The sequence below is a fragment of the Dysidea avara genome, chromosome 13 (assembly GCF_963678975.1).
Source record: "Dysidea avara chromosome 13, odDysAvar1.4, whole genome shotgun sequence".
NCBI lineage: Eukaryota > Metazoa > Porifera > Demospongiae > Dictyoceratida > Dysideidae > Dysidea > Dysidea avara.
Genome location: NC_089284.1, coordinates 15,467,686 through 15,483,426, shown reverse-complemented (window position 1 = coordinate 15,483,426; position 15,741 = coordinate 15,467,686). Strand labels below are relative to the sequence as shown.

The following is a 15,741-nucleotide window of genomic DNA, read 5'->3' as shown; positions in this document are numbered from 1 at the left end:
ACCTGATCCTTACAGAAATAAGATTTTAATTGAGAATTCTAAGAGAGCAGCTAATATGCAGTTACTAAATATAACATGGCATACATTTGGTGAGTCAGCATGCAAAGCAGATTGTCAGACAAAAGTTTTATAAATTTACTGTATAGTACCATGCAGCCATTATAGCTAATTGGAAAATAAAGTTTGACCAGTTTCCTTTGATTAGCCAAATTCACCAAACTTTAGTCATGCCAAATCTAATGTATATTGTTTGTCTGTAGTAAGTTTGCCATATAGATTCATGAGCTGAGGTGTTGAATCATGGTGAGGATTGTAAAAATGTATATCAAGACTCTAAATGTATGTGACTCACAGTAGTGTATGGTTGCACTTGTTTTTTCGGGGTGCATGTTTTTTATTTATTTTTTGACCATGTAACTCGCTACCATGAGCCACATTTTTGCATAATTCACATAATCTGTACAATTTTTTAACACCTTAGCTCATAAACCTATGGCAAGCTTTCAACTTGATACTAGTCTTCGTCTGACACAATCTTTGTACTCATACTACCTAATATGAGGTGAATTGGTGCCAAGAAACTTGGTTGATTCAATGGTGTTGTGCATGCCCTGATTAGTTAGGATAGCTTTCTTCAGTTATTGTAAATGATTTTACACTTCACCTTCCATATAAGTATAATAAAACCTTTATTTATGCTCTAAAGTGCTAGTATGCGTTAACTAGATTTTGGAGGATTTATCATAAAGATGCCAACTGGAACTTCTCCTACAGACAATAACGTCAAAAGGCACTGCCTAGGCATAATTGCCATTGTCATAATTAATAACACACTGAGAGTTTAAAAGAAATATGAATTTTATGGAAGGAGATATATAGTACTAACCACAAGATCAGTTAAACTTGTGGGCTTTTGAGGTACATAGTGTAATGCCATAACTTTTCAGTGTCTTTTGGTAATATTCCACTGAAAAGTTAAATTTAGCACAACTTTCTGCAGCCCATATATTTCTGAAATCTGGAAGCAACTGCAGGTATTTTCTGAGATTTCACATTCTCAGAAAAGTTGTGGGTGATGGACCAGAAACATAATTTGCATACATATTTATTTCTTTAAATTATAGATACTAGACAAGCAGAAAACTGATCTGCCCAGTGGAGCTTGAAAATGATTACAGTAAATACATGTAACACAATTTTAGTTTAAAATGATATAGGTGGGAACCTCAGTAACATTATACACTTAGTTTACAGAATCATAACTTGGTGGTGGAGGCTGACTCAGATTCACTGGTGATGGTTTTGTCTCATTTTTCTCTGTACTACAATATTGAAGGGCGTGTGTGTAATCTGGTGGGATGTTGTCATCCTTTACATGAACAGTATAGCTGTTAATACTATCACTGGATTGCTGTTCTGAACTGTTATTTGGTTGAGTAGCAGAAAATGTCACTGTACAATGTGTAGGTTGTTCTACACTAGTATCTTGAGTACATCGTACTGACATTCCAGTTGCATCATTCCTTGGTTGAGGTTCTAAAATAACAGTTACTGTAGGTGGAGAATCTGTAGAACTTGTAGGGTTCCTGTAACCAATGATAGAGTACATTTGTTACAAATATGATTATAAAGTTTGAAAGTTTTAATTACCAAGGCTGTTTGATTATGCTGTATAACTCACTGCTGGCCAAAAATCATACCAAAAAATAATTACACACAAAACATTACTAGAAAAACTGTTTGCAAACTGCATGGTACCATATTGATATACATACTGTACATGTATAATTTTTGTGATGACTGGTCCTTGTGTGAAATTTTTTTGCTTGAACCTTGGATGATAAAATGTTCTTTATGTTGTAGGTCTTCAAAATTACTTTTATAAGCCAACAAAAAAATTATTATCTGTTTCTAGTCCCCTTGGTGAAGAAGGAATTAAATTGTATAACCAATAACTAGAAAATGAGAGACGAAAATTGCATATGTATGCACGTGCTGTATGTGTACATATCAAGACTCACGGTAGTGAGTCGCGCGGCCAAGAAACTACATATGTATCTTAGCTGTTGTTAAGACAAAAACTGTCTGGAAAATATATCTAATCCAAAACAGCTAAGCTGTAAAAAAAAGTGCAGCCCTCAAAAAGGCTATGGTGAAAAAAGATGTGAAATCCAAGGTGGTGGCCAAGAAATGGCTGTGATGGTAGGTTAATGGTAAAAAAATTTAATAACAACAATTCAGGTGAATTTTGGTGCCGCTTGGTCTTGACACAAAATTCACCTGAATTGTCGTTATTAAAATTTTTACCATTAACCTACCATCACAGCCATTTCTTGGCCGCCACCTTGGATTTCACATCTTTTTTCACCATATCCTTTTTGAGGGCCGCACTCTTTTTTTACAGCTTAGCTGTTTTGGATTAGATTTCACTTCTTTTTGTATTTGTATACCCCAAAGCCAGCCTATGGCCAGCTTTGGGGCTTTTTAACCTATCTTTTTTTTCTTTTCCACAGGAAGAAGAAAAGATGAAGCAGATTACTTTAAATATTTCTGATTTTATCAATAAATGTACAAATTATATATATATAATACAGATTTTTATTACAGAACTCTACATGGTGCATGGTTTCTTTGTAACTGAACACTCTACAAGGTGTGTCCTTCTAGCTGATCTCTCTACGGGGTGAATTGTTTGTAACTGAACTATCTACAAGGTAACTTTTTCTAGCTGATGTCTCTTGCAGGATCACTAGTTAGTAGCTGAACTCTCTACAAGGTGACTTCTTCTAGCTGACCTTTCTACAGGGTAGTAATTTGTTTGCAGCTGAACTCTCCACAGGTGATTTGTTTGCAGCTGAACTTTCTACATGATGGTTTCTTTGTAGCTGAACTCTATACAGGGTAATTTCTTCTAGCTGATCCCTCTACAGGGCGATTTGTTTGTAGCTGAACTCTCTACATGGTGGTTTCTTTGTAGCTGTAGCTGAACTCTCCACAAGGTGACTTCTTCTAGCTGAACTACGTAGTTGAACTCCCTACAAGGTAACTTCTTCTAGTTGATATCTCTACAGGATGAACTGTTTGTAGCTTATCTCTATACAGGTTACTAGTTTCTAGCTGATCCTTTGAATTCTTTTCAGGGTGACTGCTCTATTAGAGTATCTTGATCTCGTACTTGCTACACCAAGTTGGATTTCGTGTTATAACTCCGTGGCTTTAAGTCTGATTCTTCTACACCATTGAAGATCCTTTCTAAGATGATTACTCCATCTGTGCAGCGAATTTCAAAGCATTACCCCAAGCGGTTTTTCTGGTGGGCGTGGAAAGTAGTCGTTTTTTTATTAGTTAATCTCGATTGCATAATTGTTACACACTGTTGATTTTTTCGTTGTATCTTCCTGGTTTTTAGCTCAATTTCTTTCAAACCACAAAAGGTTTGAGGTTCAATAGTTAATCTATTGACCCACCGATTTTCAGCTTCTTCCCGTCAGTGGTTTACCCTGTAGGCGTGACAACATATTGGTGTTATTTTTTGTGAATAATCGCTAATAACTCTTTGCCTGTTTATCGTATTCCAGCCAAAGGTGGTACAGAGATGCGCCTTTATATCCCCTTCTGTGTGCCAAATTTCAAGGCAATCGGATATTGCGTTCGAGTTTTATAAGCGGTTTTTGTAAGTGTGCGAAAAGAGGAAGAAAAATAAGAAAAAAAACGAAGAAACTAAGCCAATTTTTGAAGTCGCATATCTCGGGAACGCTTGAAGCGATTTCGCTCAAATTTGGAATGTGGAGTTCTGAAGTTGGAGGGAGTGTTCACAGCAAAAATCGTCTCGTTTCATCAAGGCAGCACAGAGCTACGGAGGTGCGAAAATTGCGTTTTCGTTCTTCCTGTCAATATACTCACGGGTGTTGCGCGCCGGCTTCTTGGGCCGCACGACACGCTACCGTGTGTCTTGATCCCTTGTGTACATGCATCAAGTTGCATGACTTAATATTGACCATTGATGTGCTACATCATAAAAAAGAATTGAAAACTGGTCATCTGGTTAATTTTGAGGAGTTGGTACTTAGGAAAATAATTAACTTTGTTTGACTTAATGGTAGGCACAATAATAAGAATGCAAAAGCAAGTGAGTCAATTATATCTAATCCAAAACAGCCAAGCTGTAAAAAAAGAGTGCGGCCCTGAGAAAGGCTATATGGTGAAAAAAGATGTGAAATCCAAGGTGGCGGCCAAGAAATGGCTGTGATGGTAGGTTAATGGTAAAAATTTTAATAACAACAATTCAGGTGAATTTGGTGCCGTTTGGTCTTGGCACAAAATTCACCTGAATTGTCGTTATTAAATTTTTTACCATTAACCTACCATCACAGCCATTTCTTGGCCGCCACCTTGGATTTCACATCTTTTTTCACCATAGCCTTTCTCAGGGCCGCACTCTTTTTTTACAGCTTGGCTGTTTTGGATTAGATTTCACTTCTTTTTGTATTTGTATACCCCCAAAGCCGGCCTATGGCCGGCTTTAGGGCTTTTTAACCTGTCATTTTTTCTTTACTACAGGAAGAAGAAAAGATGAAGCAGGGTGATTTCTTTGTAGCTGACCTCTCTGCAAGGTGACCCTTCTAGCTGATCTCTCTACCGGATGACTTGTTTGTAGCTGAACTCTCTACAGGGTGATTTGTTTGTAGCTGAACTCTCTACAAGGTAACTTCTTCTAGCTGATCTTTCTACAGGGTGATTTGTTTGTAGCTGAATTCTCTACAGGGCGATTTGTTTGCAGCTAAATTGCTGAACTCTCTACAATGTAACTTCTTCTAGCTGAACTCTCTACGGGTGGCTTGTTTCTAGCTGATCTCTCTACAGGGTGACTTGTTTCTAGCTGAACTCTCTACAGGGTGATTTGTTTGTAGCTGAACTCTCTACAAGGTAACTTCTTCTAGCTGATCTTTCTACAGGGTGATTTGTTTGTAGCTGAATTCTCTACAGGGCAATTTATTTGCAGCTGAACTCTCTACATGGTAGTTTCTTTGTAGCTGAACTCTCTACAATGTAACTTCTTCTAGCTGAACTCTCTACAGGGTGACTTGTTTCTAGCTGATTTTTCTACAGGGTGATTTGTTTGTAGCTGAATTCTCTTCAAGGCAATTTGTTTGCAGCTGAACTCTCTACATGGTAGTTTCTTTGTAGCTGAACTCTCTATAATGTGACTTCTTCTAGCTGAACTCTCTACAGGGTGACTTGTTTCTAGCTGATCTCTCTACAGTGTAACTTGTTTCTAGCTGATCTCTCTACAGGGTGATTTGTTTGTAGCTGAATTCTCTACAAGGTAACTTCTTCTAGCTGATCTTTCTACAGGGTGATTTGTTTGTAGCTGAATTCTCTACAGGGCAATTTGTTTGCAGCTGAAGTCTCTACATGGTAGTTTCTTTGTAGCTGAACTCTCTACAATGTAACTTCTTCTAGCTGAACTCTCTACAGGGTGACTTGTTTGTAGTTGAACCCTTTACAGGGTGATTTGTTTGTAGTTGAACCCTCTACAGGGTGATTTGTTTGTAGCTGAACTCTCTACAAGGTAACTTCTTCTAGCTGATCTTTCTACAGGATGATTTGTTTGTCTCTACAGGGCAATTTGTTTGCAGCTGAACTCTCTACATGGTAGTTTCTTTGTAGCTGAACTCTCTACAATGTAACTTCTTCTAGCTGAACTCTCTACAGGGTGACTTGTTTCTAACTGAACTCTCTACAGGGTGATTTGTTTGTAGCTGAACTCTCTACAAGGTAACTTCTTCTAGCTGATCTTTCTACAGGATGATTTGTTTGTCTCTACAGGGCAATTTGTTTGCAGCTGAACTCTCTACATGGTAGTTTCTTTGTAGCTGAACTCTCTACAATGTAACCTCTTCTAGCTGAACTCTTTACAGGGTGACTTGTTTCTAGCTGAACTTTCTACAGGGTGACTTGTTTCTAGCTAAACTCTCTACAGGGTGATTTGTTTATAGCTGAACTCTCTACAAGGTAACTTCTTCTAGCTGATCTTTCTACAAGGTGATTTGTCTGTAGCTGAATTCTCTACAGGGCAATTTGTTTGCTGCTGAACTCTCTACATGGTAGTTTTTTGTAGCTGAACTCTCTACAATATAACTTCTTCTAGCTGAACTCTCTACAGGGTGACTTGTTTGTAGCTGAACCCTCTACAAGGTGATTTGTTTCTAGCTGAACTCTCTACAAGGTAACTTCTTCTAGCTGATCTTTCTACATGGTGATTTGTTTGTAGCTGAATTCTCTACAGGGCGATTTGTTTGCTGCTGAACTCTCTACATGGTAGTTTCTTTGTAGCTGAACTCTCTACAATGTAACTTCTCCTAGCTGAACTCTGTACGGGTGACTTGTTTCTATCTGATCTCTCTACAGAGTGACTTGTTTCTAGCTGAACTATCTACAGGGTGATTTGTTTGTAGCTGAACTCTCTACAATGTAACTTCTTCTAGCTGAACTCTCTACAGGGTGACTTGTTTGTAGTTGAACCCTCTACAGGGTGATTTGTTTGTAGCTGAACTCTCTACAAGGTAACTTCTTCTAGCTGATCTTTCTACAGGATGATTTGTTTGTCTCTACAGGGCAATTTGTTTGCAGCTGAACTCTCTACATGGTAGTTTCTTTGTAGCTGAACTCTCTACAACGTAATTTCTTCTAGCTGAACTCTCTACAGGGTGACTTGTTTCTAACTGAACTCTCTACAGCGTGATTTGTTTGTAGCTGAACTCTCTACAAGGTAACTTCTTCTAGCTGATCTGTCTAGAGGGTGATTTGTTTGTAGCTGAATTCTCTACAAGGCAATTTGTTTGCAGCTGAACTTTCTACATGGTAGTTTCTTTGTAGCTGAACTCTCTACAATGTGACTTCTTCTAGCTGAATTCTCTACAGGGTGACTTGTATCTAGCTGATCTCTCTACAGTGTAACTTGTTTCTAGCTGAACTCTCTACAGGGTGATTTGTTTGTAGCTGAATTCTCTACATGGCAATTTGTTTGCAGCTGAACTCTGAACATGGTAGTTTCTTTGTAGCTGAACTCTCTACAATGTAACTTCTTCTAGCTGAACTCTCTACAGGGTGACTTGTTTCTAGCTGCTCTTTCTACAGGGTGACTTGTTTCTAGCTGAACTCTCTACAGGGTGATTTGTTTGTAGCTGAACTCTCTACAAGGTAACTTCTTCTAGCTGATCTTTCTAAAAGGTGATTTGTCTGTAGCTGAATTCTCTACAGGGCAATTTGTTTGCTGTTGAACTCTCTACATGGTAGTTTCTTGTAGCTGAACTCTCTACAATGTAACTTCTTCTAGCTGAACTCTCTACAGGGTGACTTGTTTCTAACTGAACCCTCTACAGGGTGATCTGTTTCTAGCTGAACTCTCTACAAGGTAACTTCTTCTAGCTGATCTTTCTACATGGTGATTTGTTTGTAGCTGAATTCTCTACAGGGCGATTTGTTTGATGCTGAACTCTCTACATGGTAGTTTCTTTGTAGCTGAACTCTCTACAATGTAACTTCTTCTAGCTGAACTCTCTACGGGTGACTTGTTTCTAGCTGATCTCTCTACAGGGTGACTTGTTTCTAGCTGAACTATCTACAGGGTGATTTGTTTGTAGCTGAACTCTCTACAAGGTAACTTCTTCTAGCTGATCTTTCTACAGGATGATTTGTTTGTCTCTACAGGGCAATTTGTTTGCAGCTGAACTCTCTACATGGTAGTTTCTTTGTAGCTGAACTCTCTACAATGTAATTTCTTCTAGCTGAACTCTCTACAGGGTGACTTGTTTCTAACTGAACTCTCTACAGGGTGATTTGTTTGCGGCAGAACTCTCTACAAGGTAACTTCTTCTAGCTGATCTTTCTACAGGGTGATTCGTTTGTAGCTGAATTCTCTACAGGGCAATTTGATTGCAGCTGAACTCTGTACATGGTAGTTTCTTTGTAGCTGAACTCTCTACAATGTAACTTCTTCTAGCTGAACTCTCTATGGGTGACTTGTTTCTAGCTGATCTCTCTACAGGGTGACTTGTTTCTAGCTGAACTATCTACAGGGTGATTTGTTTGTAGCTGAACTCTCTACAATGTAACTTCTTCTAGCTGAACTCTCTACAGGATGACTTGTTTCTAGCTGATCTCTGTACAGGGTGACTTGTTCCTAGCTGAACTCTCTACAGGTGAATTGTTTGCAGCTGAACTCTCTTACATGGTGGTTTCTTTGTAGTTGAACTCTCTACAAAGTGACTTCTTCTAGCTGATCTATCTACAGGATGACTTGTTTGTAACTGAACTCTCTACAGTGTGATCTGTTCATAGCGGAACTTTTTACTGGGTGATTTGTTTGCAGCTAAACTCTTTGCATGATTGTTTCTTTGTAACTGTACTCTCTACAAGGTAACTTCTTCTAACTGATCTCTCTACAAGATGACTTGTTTCTAACTGAACTCTCTACAGTGTGATCTGTTCATAGCGGAACTGTTTACTGGGTGATTTGTTTGCAGCTAAACTCTTTGCATGATTGTTTCTTTGTAACTGAACTCTCTACAATGTGACTTCTTCTAGCTGATCTCTCTACAGGATGACTTGTTTCTAACTGAACTCTCTATAGTGTGATCTGTTCATAGTGGAACTTTCTGAGTACTGGGTGATTTGTTTGCATCTAAACTCTTTGCATGATTGTTTCTTTGTAACTGAACTCTCTACATGGTAACTTCTTCTAGCTGATCTCTCTACAGGGCAATTTGTTTGTAGCTGAATTCTCTAAAGGGTGATTTATTTCAGCTGAACTCTCTACATGATGGCTTCTTTGTAGCTGAACTCTCTATTAGGTACCTTCTTCTAGCTGATCTGACTACAGGGTGACTTGTTTGTAGCTGAATTCCCTACAGAATAACTTGCAATGTAATATAACTGAGTAAATTATAAATGCAGCTGAATGCTTTATTAGGGTGACTGTTCTATTAGAGTATCTCGATCTCGCATTTGCTGCACATAGTTGCCTTTCGAATCATAACTCAGTGATTTGTAATCCGATTCTTCTGTACTACTGCAAGGACTTTCCATGATGATTATTCCAGTTACATACTGATTTTCAGCTCGTTGCTCTAAGCGGTTTGCCTGGTAGACACGAAAACTAATAGTTTTTTTATTCATAAAAATCGATCGCGTAATTTTGACACAGGTTGGGTTTTGTGTCATATCTCCATGGTCTTTATTCCGATTCCTTTCAAACCACAAAAAGGCACTCCTACGATGGTTGCTCCATCTACATATCAATTTTCAACTGATTCCTCCAAGGGGTTTACCCTGTAGGCGTGACAGACCTTCGACCTTATTTTACGCAAATAATCGGTCATAACTCCGTGAATGTTCATCGGATTCCTACCAAAGTTGGTACAGAGATCCGCCTTAATGAGCCCTTTATGTGTGCCAAATTTCAGCCCGATCCGAGCACGAATTCGTGTTTTATGGCGGATTTTGCGAAGTGTGCGAAATGAAGAAGTAGAAGAAGAAAAAAAAACGAAGAAATTAAAACGAAATTTTGTTCGCTCGTATCTCGGAAATGGCTGGAGCGATTTTCTTCAAATTTGGTATGTAGACTTCCCTAACTGGGCGACACGTCTCTAGCAAGTTTGGTTCCAATCGGATAAGGGATCACAGAGCTACATAGGTGTGAAAATTGCGTTTTCTTTCTTCCTGTTAATATACTCACGGTGTGGCGCGCCGGCTTCTTGGGCCGCACGACACACTATCGTGTGTCTTGATCAGTGTCCTTGTCCTAGCTAACCTGTATACCCTAAGAAAGTATATGTATAATAATTAAAAAGGAATGTAGGTAGTAAACACGCGCTCTAATTTGTTAGGACATGTCTCTGTATATGTAAATGTTTGTAGTACACTACATGAATGGAATACGTCAATATGATTACATTATTCAATACATACCTAGTGTTTGTATCTTTCTGTCTACAATATCGTCTTAAATCAAATAACTTCACACAGCCCACACATCCATTAATGCAACGTGCAAGTAATGCTTGACAAACTTCAATAGTTGTTGAGCACCATCCACATCCCAAGCATACACATGTCACTGTGACCACTATTGCTGCGATCAAACCAACTCCCATAACAATACCAAAAACCACCCAATTTGTATCTGGAGGATCTGATGAACCAGTGCGACACCCTGAATCAGTGCATCGTCCTTCTGGATCATTTTGGCGTTTTATGCGGTTGCTTCCTATGTCAAAATGGTTGGTTTTAAATTGTCCATCAGCTATATAACATTATGTATAATTATACACATAAATTAGAAGTGCATTAAAATTTGAGTACACACAAATGCATTATTGTGGTCCGTGTGTATGATTAACAAGAATTGTACATGTACATGTCACGCAACTTTTCTACGATCATAATACTAACATGTCCAGCATCAAACTCAACTCCATGCAGTACAGATTTTAAATGATAACACATTTCTAATAGTTAACCTAGATGCTTCACATATAGCAGTTCATATGTAAGTATGACAAAAGATATTTTACATGCATGCATATGATTATCCAGCTGCATGGGGTAGGCATATTAGCTAGTAAAGATCTAGATCACCAACATAACAAACACAAATGCAGCTAGATATATATAGTAAATTCAAGAAGACAACTTACTGCAGACTACAGCAACATCAGAACTGTGGTTACACCATCGGCTAACAGCATTAATAGCACACTGTATGATCCAAATGTCACTACTAGAACAGTTTAGCTGTATGATATTAACTGGACCAATTGCTTGACCAAATCTATATTAATGTATATAGATTAGTATAATACAATAGCAATGTATTATTTAAACCAGGAGCCTATAAGTGCCACAAGGTGCAAAACCAATATACATTATATTAATACAACATATTATCTGCATGCAAAACGTCCCATGCATAGTTTGTAGTAATTTTTGATATACTTTCACCAAAGAGAGTCAGAAACCAATAAAAATCAAATATATTATTATTACATGCTTTTCAATGGCTCATTTGATACAAGTATGGTGGGCTATTAAATGTTGCTTTGCCACATACTAATATTACAAATTAATTAGCTACCAACTTATTGTACTATTCACCGATTTAGTCTTAAATTAGAAAACGATTTTCAGCAATAGAAAAACATCAGAGTTAATCGCAAAACATTATACAAAGTTTAGAAGACACTCCTCAAGTCCTGAAGCAAACAGACACAAAACAAGAATATAAATTACTTTGTGACTGTGTTACTAAATTTGATCCTACTGAGGATAGCACTTCAACTGATGTTATATCTAATGATCTTCATCATATAAAAGACATAACAAGTCTATTATTTGTACACAAAAATTAAGCACTAAAAGCAAGTTGCCTAGGATATAAATACTAAAGGAATTATTTACCTAAGTGACAGGAAGTGAACTCATACTGCAGTAAGTGGGTTAGTGTGATTAAGTCTGTTACTCCCTAAAGATTATTGTTATGATCACAAGTAATGTCAACTTTGCTACATATCAAAGGTGATGGCCATGAAATAGCTGCAATGATGATAATGATAATACATTTTAACAATGCATGTACAAAGCCATAGTTATCATTAACATCACTGTATAGCTATTTCATGGCCACCACCTTTGATTTCACAACTTTTTTTCACCCAGGCTTTTGAAGGCCGCATACATACACCCTTTTATACAGCTTGACTGTTTTGCATGGATCACAATTACAGTAATCATTATTATACCAGATGAGTTTTACTATACAGCGGTCATGTTGTGTAATCCTACATCATACTGCACAATACTTGACACTGTTACATACCCAAGTTTGTTAGTGTCTCCATATTCAACTGCCTTATCACCGCCAAATTGTCTGCAAGCAGTATCTGCATCCTTCTTTGTGAATCCATTTATGCATATTGTACTCCATTGGTTGTTGAGAAATAGTTCTAGCCTACCAGAAACTTGACTAGCTCCAAATCCTGTTAATCGCAAGTCTCCTTCTTGTTGAGCAAACACTACAAATGATATGTGAAAGATCATGATAGTTAATAGAATCAGTAATGTTTGTGTACATGTGTGTGAATCTTAAAACCATGCACTAACTCTGCCTTTCTGCCTCATAGCTGAGTATTATTTTGAGTGAACTATTTCCCTAAAAGTAATCAAGACCCTACATAACATTAGCTATCATCAAGTTTCCCAGTGAAGAATTTACACAAGCCTGCACCAGATGCTTACCCATAATACAACCTATAATACCAAGCAAGATTCCATTATATTTTCATAGTTTGTCTACATGTACAGCAGCTTTCTTACAGTGAGAAACTAGTTTGCTTTATGCATATTTGTGCTTGCTCAGTTATAGCAATGGAGCCTTCAGAAATTATGCCACAAGACAGAATATGAATAAATGAGTGGGCTATTAGCTATATATGTGTGTATAGCCAGCTAGGTGGCTGTGTTGTAGCTAAGCAACAACTTTTAATGGCACACGCATGATCAAGATTATTGCATAATGTAGTTTTCACAGCAAAATGGCTTCCCATCCCAAAAAGTTTGAATGACATATCATATAGCCTATAGTCTAAAAACAACAAATACATGGACATTTAAAAAAAGATTATTTTAACACAGTAAATACATGGTAAAATTTCTTCAAAGATGCAATGACATGTACCTTGTACAGTGATGTAGCTACATTGACACTGCAATTATGTAGCTAGCTAACAGCTGTAAACGGTGAATGTCAGCAAAAGACCCCAAACTGGTAAATTAGCTATATATATATATATATGCCGTATAGACCTAGCTATATATAACTATAATTTATGCATTACCAGTTTGGAGTCCTTTGGTCTACAAATTATAGCTAGCTAGGAATGCTCTAACATGTGCCATTCAGTTCTAAAATGCATGGCTAACCCTTGCCTCATGACTTCAAGATCGAGTTCAAGATATACGTATAGCTAACTAGTATCGTTGGCCGGACATGCATGTATGGTTACAAATTACTGAATTATGTATGTATGTATGTATGTATGTATGTATGTATGTATGTATGTATGTATGTATGTATGTATGTATGTATGTATGTATGTATGTATGTATGTATGTATGTATGTATGTATATAATAATTGTAAAACTCACAAACAATTTGAGTATAAATAAAATATCTTACGATTAGTAGCTAATTACTGTTCATAAAATATAGTCAGAGAATGCGTTCAAATTCAGTTAGTGCACAATCATGCATTGTTAATGGCACTTTGTTCCACAAAGTTATTGATCTAGGAAAGAAGCTAAATTTGTAGGAATCAACAGTGAAGTGGGGTAGATTAAGCTTATGTTCATTTCCTCGTGTACTTGATCTGTTGCTATTGGAGATGTAGTCTAGCTGGGTAAGGAGAGTTCCACTAATTTATGTAGCTACAATCTCGAATAACATCAATAATCTCATTTTAGTATGTAATTATTTAGAGTCTCACCAGTGCCAGATGTAAAAAGAACCAGTAAAATAGCCGCCAAACTTGTCAAAGGACAGACTACATACATGATCATCGAACGATCGGCCAGTCGGTAGCTCAATAGCTATATGTAGGCGAGTATAGCTATATATTCTACGTTATGATGATATTCAGATATTCTATAAAGCTACCTTGCCGACTTCACAGCCGATAAATTGAATGATGATCGACTGGACACTAATTTATAGTTATACTTGTGTTCTAATCCCAGTAGACCTACGTATCAGTATAGCGTCATCTTTCCGTTTCCGCATATATCACAGCTCGATTCAAAATCCGCGTGACCACTTCAAATACGTGTAGGGTGTGGTTGTAAAACTAATAAATAAATAAATAAAATAGGTTAGAGTAAAATTATGTAAACTAGACTATTACTTAATATAGCTACATGCATGTAGCTAGCTACGTACCTCAACTTAGCCTCTTAGGCTATATCATTAGAATGCAAAAAGTTGCCCGGCAGGTAGCCACATGAATAGTCTACGTATATATGCATGTAGATTGAATGCAATCCGACAAGCCAATTCTAGATAGCTATAAATATAATAAATTCAGTTCCGTTAGTAACCGGCTATATAGCTACGGATATGCAACAAACGTCAAACTGGCTTCTCCTCGTGACAGGCATGCATGCCTTTAATATCATACTGTACAGACTTACTATTGGTAGCTACTATGTCGAATTACGCTTGTGCAACTGATATAGCCAATGAAATTTATTCTTCGTGGAATTCAAACATGAATTCGAATGTAGCTGCATGCATGCACATGCGCAAAGAAATCCGAGAAGAAATCGGTATCAAGAAACCTCCGAAAACCCCTGCAAGTTCGGAAATATGAATTTCATACTGAATTTAAGGGATGGCTAGGAATCACAACTTTGAAATTCATGCTTTCGGATTCACAGTGCATGCATGACTATGTAGACGTGCACTGATGACACACAAACAGACCGCTGACCCCTAGGTGGCAATGGAATTACTATTCCAATGCAATATATAGCTTTGGAGAGATATAGTACGTGACGCAACATCCAGCTATATATTATGGTCCTTACTTTAATATTAATTGTTTGTTTGATTAGTTTAGAGGTGCATGTACAATCCTGGCATAGCCAATTTTGTGCAATATTAACTATACTGACAGTGTAATAAAATCGAATCCTGGGGTTGGAGTGATTTTTTTCCTTACTTTGGCCCCTTTTCTGTTATACCTTATCAGTCACCAAGTCAAGTCATTAGGTCAAGTCATTAAGTCTAAGTCCTTGAAATTAGGTTAGGTAATCCTAAGGCTGCAGCACATGTTGCTGTCAGGCCTTCAGTGCTGGTCACTGTAAAGTGTAAATAATAATAATAATAATAATTTATCATTCCAATAAGAGTCAAGAAAGTTCTTAAAAACATTGCCTAGCACATGTACTCTTGTATTAATGGCAAGATTAAAAAGCTTGAACTTGAAAGCAGTTCGTAAACTTGCTATATATGCATGTATGTCATCATGCGGTGTGTTTACACTTTACAATCATACCTGCTATCAATCCACACACTAGCTGTGACAACATTGGGTGTGTAAGTTCACTGGTTGTGTGGGTGCATAATTAACTCATATACATATGCCTTTGGTGCCAGGCTATCTAAGCCTGTGACTGCTGTGGTCTTCCTTCCTTCATTGTTGCCTGTCCTCTTAGGGTGGGAGAAATATGGATTCTTTTGTACAACTGTCTGCTGATCTTTGACTTCTTCCTTTTGCTGCATTTACAGAATTTACCATAATTACATATGTAAAGACTAACAAACAATTATACTGAAATCCTAAACGTAGAGGAAGGCCCATATCAATCATGGTGGTACTGTAGTTATTTGATTTGTGTTGGCTATCACCTATTATGTGTGAATGAGCTAACTACAACCATATTAGGTATTTGTGGTGATTCAGTGATAATTATAACTGACTGTATTTCCTTAAGTGAAACCATTACGTTGATAAGACTTCAGGTCTAAGAATCCTTGATCTCTTTGTCATGCATGTACTACGTGCATAATATATAGTAGGAGGTAGATACATAGGAAAATTTTGCTATTAGCTATACTCCTGGCTATTCTAAGCAAAGATTATTTGAACATGGTTGCCGCTGCTGAAGCTATGAGTATACACCTT

The 15,741-nt window shown here is 37.4% G+C and overlaps 1 protein-coding gene across 2 annotated transcripts; it reads right to left on the bottom strand.

Annotated features, from left to right (window-relative positions):
* Nucleotides 1-1,109: 1,109 nt before the first annotated feature.
* On the bottom strand, nt 1,110-13,718 carry LOC136243311 (uncharacterized). Of its 2 annotated transcripts, none has more exons than XM_066034836.1 (5): nt 13,546-13,718; nt 11,879-12,074; nt 10,701-10,834; nt 9,973-10,306; nt 1,110-1,586 (listed from the first exon to the last, which is right to left on the bottom strand). In XM_066034836.1, exons 1-5 carry the CDS (start codon nt 13,616-13,618, stop codon nt 1,244-1,246), a joined length of 1,080 nt encoding a protein of 359 aa, XP_065890908.1. In that variant the 5' UTR covers nt 13,619-13,718; the 3' UTR covers nt 1,110-1,243. The 2 variants fall into 2 exon arrangements, with proteins under 2 accessions (XP_065890908.1, XP_065890909.1); XM_066034837.1 differs by having other exon boundaries at nt 9,973-10,270.
* Nucleotides 13,719-15,741: the final 2,023 nt, after the last annotated feature.

What these genes read in the sequence shown, in the direction of transcription:
- LOC136243311 (XM_066034836.1), bottom strand. Translation starts at nt 13,618, where the DNA reads ATGATCATGTATGTAGTCTGTCCTTTGACAAGTTTGGCGGCTATTTTA. An exon ending in TCTTTTTACATCTGGCACTG is followed by an intron (nt 12,075 to 13,545) that starts GTGAGACTCTAA and finishes TATCATTTGTAG; the next exon opens with TGTTTGCTCAACAAGAAGGA. An exon ending in TGATGTTGCTGTAGTCTGCA is followed by an intron (nt 10,307 to 10,700) that starts GTAAGTTGTCTT and finishes AATGTTATATAG; the next exon opens with CTGATGGACAATTTAAAACC.